Here is a 9120-nt window from a genome sequence, read left to right as displayed (position 1 = left end):
AGCAGGGCCTTGGTGAGTTAGGGCCTGGGTTTGATGCCTGGGGATCTCCATATATGGGCATAAGGGGGTACCCTAACAGGAAATCATCTGGGAATGCCCATACTGTATATGGACATTTTATTTATTGTATCCTTTATTAATATATATCCATATACATATGGACTTAATATTAACGTTTTCAGGGAAGGTAGGGTGGAACTGGAAATCAGAGTAAAGCAGGCTCTTGGACCAGTTAGGGCCTGGTGTTTATGACATCAGAAATCTCCACATATGGGCATAAAGGGATTTTGTTTCTGGGAATGCCCATATATATTTTATTGTATCCTTTATTAATTCATAATATGTATCCATATACATACAACATATTTTATGTCCATACATGGAGATCCCCAGCCACACAGATATGGGCCATGTCTTGGCCATCTGGCCAGTGATATACAGTATATCGATGACATCAGGGATCTTCATATATGGGCATAAAATGCGTGATGATGTCATCATGACAACATCACGCATAATAGCAAAAGTGTACGCATATGTCATAGCATAAACAAACAAGCCGGCTTTAAAAGGACACATTATCTGGTAACTGACCATTTAGCTGTGGCACACTCTGATTCCCTCTTGAGGTGTGATTTCAACCATGAGCTCTAACGCTGTACTTACACAGGACATCTTTGATAAGCACTGCAGTGGGCTCTGGACGGAGCAGGATCATGCCCCGGAAGAGGAAAACCTTCCTACCTACGAGGATGCCTTCCCACCTCTGCCTGAGAAGGTGGCTTCCCCAACGGGGACCCAGGAACCAGCTGGTGCCTGGAACTCAAAGATCCGTCCTCTCAGGTCATCCGCTATCACCCAGGTTTTCCATGTGTCGCTGGAAGAGCGCAAGTACAAGGACATCGAGCAGCATGGGAAGAGAGACCAAGCCAGGGTCTGTGTGGACATCATGCACAAGACTGGTGCCCACCTGCAACTGTCCATTGCTAAAGATCGGGGCCTCTCCATCATGGTGTCTGGAGGGCTGGATGCTGTGATGAAGGCCCGCAAGATGATTGTGTCCCAATTGCTGACTCTGACTTCGGCTACTGTTGCCATCCCCAAGGAACATCACCGTTTTGTCATCGGCAAGAACGGGGAGAAAGTTCAGGAGCTTGAGCTCAAGACTGCCACTAGAATCCAGATTCCACAAGCTGACGACCCCAGCAACCACATAACAATCTCTGGCACCAAGGCGGGCTTGGAGAAGGCCAAGCACGAAGTTCTGTTGATCTCTGCTGAGCAGGACGAACGTACTGTGGAAAGGGTGAACATCGACAGAGTGTACCACCCCTTCCTCACCGGTGCATACAACAAGCTGGTGGGGGAGATGATGCAGGAGACTGGAGCATGCATCAACGTCCCCCCACCGAGTGTCGACAAAACTGAGATTGTTATCACTGGGGGGAAAGAGGAGGTGGCTTGTGCTGTGGCTATGATTAAGAAGATTCATGAAGAGAAGAAGAATAGCACCACCATCGCAGTAGAGGTGAAGAAGTCGCAGCACAAGTACGTCATTGGCCCAAAGGGAAACACACGGCAGGAGATCCTGGAGAAAACTGGCGTCTCGGTCGAGATCCCACCCTCTGACAGCAGCTCTGAAACTGTCGTCCTTCGTGGGGAGAAAGACCGGCTGGGCCTGGCAGTCGCCGAAGTTTATATCAAGGCCAACAGCTATACCGTGTCCTCAGTCTCAGCTCCTTCCTGGCTTCACCGTTTCATTATTGGCAAGAGGGGGCAGAAGATGGCTAAGATCGCCCAGCTAAGGCCCAAGGTGCTCATTGAGTTCACTGAGGGAGAAGATGAGATCACCCTGGAGGGTCCCACCAATGACGTGCAGATGGTCCGCACCCTGATTGAAGCTATTGTTACCGATCTGAAAAGCCGAATGGACTATGCTGAGATCAGTGTGGATCCCAAATTCCACAGACACCTGATTGGGAAAGGCGGTGTTAACATAAACCGCATCAAAGAGCTGCACAAGGTGACTGTCCACTTTCCCCCTGACAACGAGAAGAGCAACCTGATCTGCATTGAGGGGGATCCCCATGGCGTTCAGGAAGCCAAGAAGGAGCTACTTGAGCTCGCCTCACACATGGAGAATGAGCTTGCAAAGGAGCTGATCCTTGAACAACGCTTTCACAGAGCCATCATCGGGAAAAAAGGAGAGAATATAAAGGAGGTACAAAACAAATTCCCAGAGGTCATCATCCGTTTTCCTGACCCAGGACAAAAGAGTGACATTGTTCATCTTCGGGGACCAAGGATCGAGGTGGAGATATGTGCAAAGTTCATGCAGAAAATAGTGGCTGAGATAGTGGAGAACATCTTCTCTGTCTCAGTCCCCATCGTCAAGCAATTCCACAAGAACGTAATTGGAAAAGGAGGTGCAAACATTAAGAATATTTGTGAGGAAACAAACACAAAAATTGATCTGCCTGCTGAGAACAGCAACTCTGAGATGATTGTCATCACTGGAAAGAAGCCAAACTGTGAGGCGGCCCGAATTCGCATCTTGGCCATTCAAAAAGGTCTGGCAAATATCACAGAGATGGAGGTGTCCATCCCCTCCAAGCTGCACAATTCCTTCATTGGGTCAAAGGGACACTCTGTGCGCTCCATTATGGAGGCGTGTGGTGGAGTGCACATCCACTTCCCCACTGAGGGCTCGGGCATCGACCAGGTCACCATCCAAGGCCCCGTTGAGGATGTGGAGAAGGCCAAGCAGCTTCTCCTGGCCTTGGCAGAGGAGATGCAAATAAAGAGCCACACTGCTGAGCTGCATGCCAAGCCAGAGTACCACAAGTTCCTGATCGGGAGAGGTGGCGGAAACATCCGTAAGGTGCATGACCGCACCGGCGCCAGGATCATCTTCCCTACCGCGGAGGACCAGGATAAGGAGCTCATCACTGTGGTTGGAACAGTAGAGGCCGTGCGCAAGGCCCAGAAGGAGCTAGAGGAACTGATCAAGGGTCTGGATAACGTTGTGGAGGATCACATGATTCTCCACCCCAAGCACCACCGCTACTTTATGGCTCGCCGTGGCCAAGTCCTCAGGGACCTTGCAGACGAATATGGTGGTGTGATGGTGAGCTTCCCTCGTACCGGCTCTCAGAGTGACAAGGTCACCCTCAAGGGAGCCAAAGACTGCGTGGAGGCGGCAAAGAAGCGCATGCTGGAGATAATAGAGGATTTGGATGCCCAAGTGACCATTGAGTGCACCATTGCTCAGAGGTTCCACCGTTCGATCATGGGTCCCAAGGGCTCAAGGATCCAGCAGATCACCCGAGATCACAATGTGCAAATCAAATTCCCAGACCGCGAGGACCTCAGCGCTGCTCCTGCTGCAGACGTGGCTATTGAGGAGAAAGGAGAGCCCAATGGAGAGGGAGACATACCCAAGAAGTGTGATGTGATCGTGCTTTCTGGCCGCAGGGAGCGGTGTGAATCCGCCGTGGAGGCACTGAAGGCTTTGGTTCCTGCCACTGTTGAGGTTGAAGTGCCTTCTGAGCTTCACCGTGACATCATTGGACGGAAAGGAAGTGGAATTCGTAAGATTACGGATACATTCAAAGTTAATATTCATTTGCCTGCCCCTGAGCTGCGGTCTGAAATAATTGTCATCACTGGCCTGCCCGTTCACCTGGACCGTGCCAAGGAAGCTCTCCTGGAGCGCGTCAAGGACCTGCAGGCTGAGCAGGAGGGTCGGGCACTCAGGAGCTTCAAGCTGACCATCACTGTGGACCCAAAGTATCACGCTAAGATCATTGGTCGCAAAGGTGCCACTATTACCAATATTCGCACTGAACACGATGTTGACATCCAGTTTCCGAAGAGGAATAGCAAGAACCAGGACCAGATTACCATTACTGGACACAAGACAAGCGCTAAAGCTGCACGGGATGCTATCCAGGGTATTGTGGATGAGCTGGAGGAGATGATCTCTGAAGACATCACTCTAGACAGCAGAGTCCATGCCCGCATCATTGGAGCCCGTGGCAGGGGCATTCGCAAGATCACAAACGACTTCAAGGTTGATCTCAGGTTCCCCCAACCAGGAGCTGCAGACCCGAACCTTGTGACAGTCACAGGATGTTCTGATCTTCTGGAGGATGCCATCGACCATCTCCTCAATCTGGAAAAGGAATACATGTCAGACGTTGAGGCAACAATGGCTTACATGTATGGAAGTCCAAACATTTTATAATAAATACAACAATTAAATAAATAAATAACAAAATTATATAAATAAAAAATACAATTAAATAAATAAATAACACAATATAAATAAAAAATACAATTAAATGAATAAATGTTTTTTTTTGTCGTATTATGTTTTATATTTAATTGCGTGTATTTCTTTGTGATTGTGACTTTTCATTTCAACGTTCTTTTATTTCATGATGCCACTTTTAGCCATATCATCCAAGTTTATTTGCCAAAAAAAAAAAAAAAAAGAATACTGCAATGAATTATATAAAAAACGCAATGAAATAAATAAAAAAAACACAATGACATAAATAGAAGATACAATTAAATAAACTAGAAGCTCGGCCGCCCAAAGGACGGCCGAGCTTCTAGTTTCTAGTTTAGTTTCTAGTTTAGAAAGCTTCTAGTTTATTTAATCGTTTAGTCGGCAACCTGGCCAACTAGGGAACAATGTAAATAATTCAAACCCCATTAATCCTGTTGTCATAGGATCTGTTTTGACCATCTGTTTGCGTGTGTCCATTTATGCCCATACATGGAGATATCTGTCTGTCTACGTCCATTTTATGCCCATATATGGAGATCTCTGTGTCTGTTTGTCTGTGTCCCTTTATGCCCATTATGGAGATCTCTGTATCTGTCTGTCACAGTCTGTGCCTCCGACTGTGTTGCAGACACAGTGCCGGTTCCCCCTTTAATGCAAACCCTGTTTGCTAAGGGCAGGGCAAACCCTGCCCTGTTTGCCCTGATACCTGTTGTCATAGGACCCGTTTTGACCATCTGTTTGCCTGTGTCCATTTATGCCCATATATGGAAATATCTGTATCTGTCTGTCTGCGTCCATTTTATGCCCATATATGGAGATCTTTGACCATCTGTTTGCCTGTGTCCATTTATGCCCATATATGGAGATATCTGTATATGTCTGTCTGCATCCATTTTATGACAGACATCATGCCGGTTCCAGAAAATCACGTATCGGGTCGGGTCGAGGCCGGGCACTACACTACCTGCTGCGGCGGGGAACACGCGTGCCGAATTTGAAATAGGGAATGAATGCCAAACTCCCATTATACCTCCTGTCATAGGACCCGTTTTGACCATCTGTTTGCCTTTGTCCACTTATGCCCATATATGGAGATCTCTGCAGACACAGTACCGGTTCCGGAAAACTCTGATGTCAGACATCAGCTCCGCATACGGGCATCCATTTTATGCCCATATATGGAGATCTCTGTGAATGCCCTACCCTTTAATGCAAACCCCATTATACATGTTGTCATGAGAGCCGTTTTGACCATATGTTTGCCTGTGTCCATTTATGCCCATATATGAACATCAAAACACGTCATACTGATGACATTCAATACGTAACCATGGCATTGTTGATGTCTTGGCCATCTGGCCTGTGATGTATATGTATGACATCAGGGAACTCCATATATGGGCATAAAAGGCATATATGGACTTTTACCTGTCAGTTCTGGTCACTTTAATGCCCTTATGTGGAGATATCTGTATCTGTCAGTCCTGGTCTCTTTTATGCCCATATATAGAGATCCCTGATGTCATCATTATATGCCCATATATGGACATACCCCCTTGTGTGCCCATATATGGAGCTGACTGATTTGTTTTTTCATGCCATGGCGACACATTGACACATGAATGATGTAAGTCCTTGACACATTGAGGTTAGACAATGTCATGGTGACAAGCATGACATCAGAGCAATACTGATGACTTAAGGGATCTCCATATATGGGCATAAAAGGGACAAGGACTGACAGATAGAGATCTCCATATATGGGTATAAAAGGGACAGAGGAAGACAGACATAAATAATTATCCTCATATGTATGTGTGCATATGTATGTGTGCAACTTTGATGATGGCGAGGGCCACTATATTTCCTCCTTCAATCCAGAAGGCCACATTGCATATTGTTACTTCCTACTTTGTCATTCTAGTATCTCATACTAAAGAAGCAAAAATAGCAGATCTACAAGCTCAAAACGCATCGCAGTAGATCGGCTATTTTTGCTTCTTTTGAATTGGAATCCTGAATTATTTGTTGTTATTTTTTAATTGGAATCCTGAAATGTAACATTTTGATTTAATTTCAAACACATTTCGTTATACAGTATATTCATATTGACTCTATGAACCTAAATACAAATACCTACATCGGACATAAAAAATAAAAAAAAAGTTATACTACTATACTAGTCATTAACCCTTAAGTTCTGTTCAGATTCACTACACCTTCGTTCTGTTTGGGTCATTTTGACCCGGTGGATATTTGGTTTAAAAAAAACAACACTAATATAAATTTTAACTTAAAAAATCATCATGATACATTGACTTTGACTCAATACCTAACAATTCATATGATATATTTGGTAAATGTTTGCATTTCTGCTTTGCTCTATCACATTAAACACTGAAAGAGCTAGGCGTTTTTACTGATTTAGCTGAAATCCATGTAAAAAAAACTACTTCATTTAATACTGGGCAATATTGCTCATGCTTATAGGAAGGGGGGGAGGGTTCGGAATGGGGCTTCGGAAGGGGGGTGTTAGAAGTGGGGGTGACTGTGTGTCTGTGTTTTGGCATAATACTGTGTATTTCTGTGCTTCCGGGTCAAAATGACCCGAACAGCACTTAAGGTTCAAAAAATATGAGGGGGGTGTAGCATGGGTGTAGTGCAAAAATATTTTTTTTACATGTTCATCTCAGAAGAATCTTTAAGGCCAGTGAGTTTCAGGTGGAAACATTTTTAACTTCTACCTTTTTTTTCCAAATAAAAATGTAAAACGGGTCAAAATGACCCGAACAGCACTTAAGGGTTAAGCTACTAATATAGACTGACGGAATTAAAGCATATCAGTATTCTGTTATTAAACTGTGGGCCGCATTAAGTGAAGGTGAGGGCCGCCAGTTGCCCATGTATGGCATAGAGAATAGAGATGTATGCGGCTGCTGTCCATGGTTCTGAAGTAACTGTAGCTGCTGTCCATGGTCCTGAAGTAGCTGTAGCTGCGGTACATGGTCCTGAAGTAACTGTAGCTGCTGTCCATGGTCCTGAAGTAGCTGTATAGCTGCTGTCCATGGTCCTGAAGTAACTGTAGCTGCTGTCCATGGTCCTGAAGTAGCTGTATCGCTGCTGTCCATGGTCCCGAAGTAACTGTACCTGCTGTCCATGGTCCTGAAGTAACTGTAGCTGCTGTCCATGGTCCTGAAGTAACTGTAGCTGCTGTACATGGCCCTGAAGTAACTGTAGCTGCTGTCCATGGTCCTGAAGTAACTGTAGCTGCTGTCCATGGGCCATGGTCCCCTGCAGACCCCTGATAGTCCAGGCGTTTCGGGCAGTATTTAGATGGAATCGTGCACTTTATGAAAGAAGCATGACATTTGGCACACAGTTAGAACATGCCATATGGAACATTTTTGGCTATAGGGCCATCGCAGATTTGTCTTGGGAAACTTGTGGGAGCCATTCAAAGTTGGGCTCTCATAATACAAAAAAAATACATATGCTTTAAGTAGCATGTGAGGGGTCAAACTACCGGTAGGTGTTTTTCGGGATTCTGAATCCAATGCAAGCATTTGTTTAGCAAGAAAATAATTCCTTGGGGTAAAAATGGCACCCATAAAGCCATGGTTTAGTGATGAGTCATCACTTTTCACAGTTTTTTTGGGGGCCGTTTCTCGGAAAGGAATGTTTTTCGTGCAAAACAAATGCTTGCATTGGATTCAGAATCCCAAAGAACACCTAGTTTGACCCCTCACATGCTACTTAAAGCATATTTATTTTTTGTATTATTTTACTGTATAGTAAAGTCTATGAGAGCCCAACTTTGATTGGCTCCCACAAGTTTCCCAAGACAAATCTGCGATGCCCCTATAGCCAAAAATGTTCCATATGGCATGTTCTAACTTTGTGCCAAATTTCATGCTTCTTTCGTAAAGTGCACGATCTTTGCCTGAAAAGCTCTGACTATGAACAGTGTTTGTGCCTCAAAAGTCATGGATGCTAAGTTTAGTGATGTCTGCGGTCGACCCACCCTCTAGGCAATTTTAATGAAGAATTATTAGAAAACATAGTTCAAATGACAAACGATTATGTATAATATGATTATATAATTATACGTTAAGCTACCCTGCAGCACATAAAGTACTTAAAATTAGTTAGACGCCTCAGGGCGGCTAAAGGGAGAGGTCGCGCCAATTCTTGGCCATCTGGCCAGTGCTGTATATCGGACCAGTTACCCATATATGGAGATCCATGTACTGTATATAGTACATACATTTTATGCCCATACATGGAGATCCCTGTCTGAACCAGCCGCACAGATATGGGCTGTCTTCCTCCATATAAGGGCATTCCCTTATGAAGTCCTGTTAGATAAGGGCTTAATATTGATGACATCAATCTTTGATCTCCATATATGGGCATAAAATGGAGATCCATGTAGTATATAGTACATACATTTTATGCCCATACATGGAGATCCCTGTCTGAACCAGCCGCACAGATATTGGCTGTCTTCCTCCATATAAGGGCATTCCCTTATGAAGTCCTGTTAGATAAGGGCTTAATATTGATGACATCAATCTTTGATCTCCATATATGGGTATAAAAGGGATTCTGTTGGAGTTGTTCCCATGACATCACAACATACAATACATGGAGATCCCTATCTATCTGAACCAGCCACACAGATATGGGCCATGTCTTGGCCATCTGGCCAGTGATATATATCGATGACAGCAGGGATCTTCATTATGGGCATAAAAGGGATTCTGGGGAATACCCATATGTCGACTTTTACATAGGTGATGTCACCTGTGATATCACCTGTGATGTCA

General features: G+C 44.8%; 1 protein-coding gene across 1 annotated transcript; it reads left to right on the top strand.

Annotated features, from left to right (window-relative positions):
- Nucleotides 1-643: 643 nt before the first annotated feature.
- On the top strand, nt 644-4246 carry LOC308307676 (vigilin-like; the record flags this gene model as incomplete). Its single annotated transcript, XM_080752942.1, has 1 exon — nt 644-4246. One exon carries the CDS (start codon nt 644-646, stop codon nt 4244-4246), a length of 3603 nt encoding a protein of 1200 aa, XP_080609068.1.
- Between the last annotated feature and the right edge of the window lie 4874 nt (nt 4247-9120).

Source organism: Nannobrachium achirus (genome assembly GCF_963921795.1).
Source record: "Nannobrachium achirus genome assembly, chromosome: 22".
Taxonomy (NCBI): domain Eukaryota; kingdom Metazoa; phylum Chordata; class Actinopteri; order Myctophiformes; family Myctophidae; genus Nannobrachium; species Nannobrachium achirus.
This window is presented reverse-complemented; position numbering and strand designations above follow the sequence as displayed.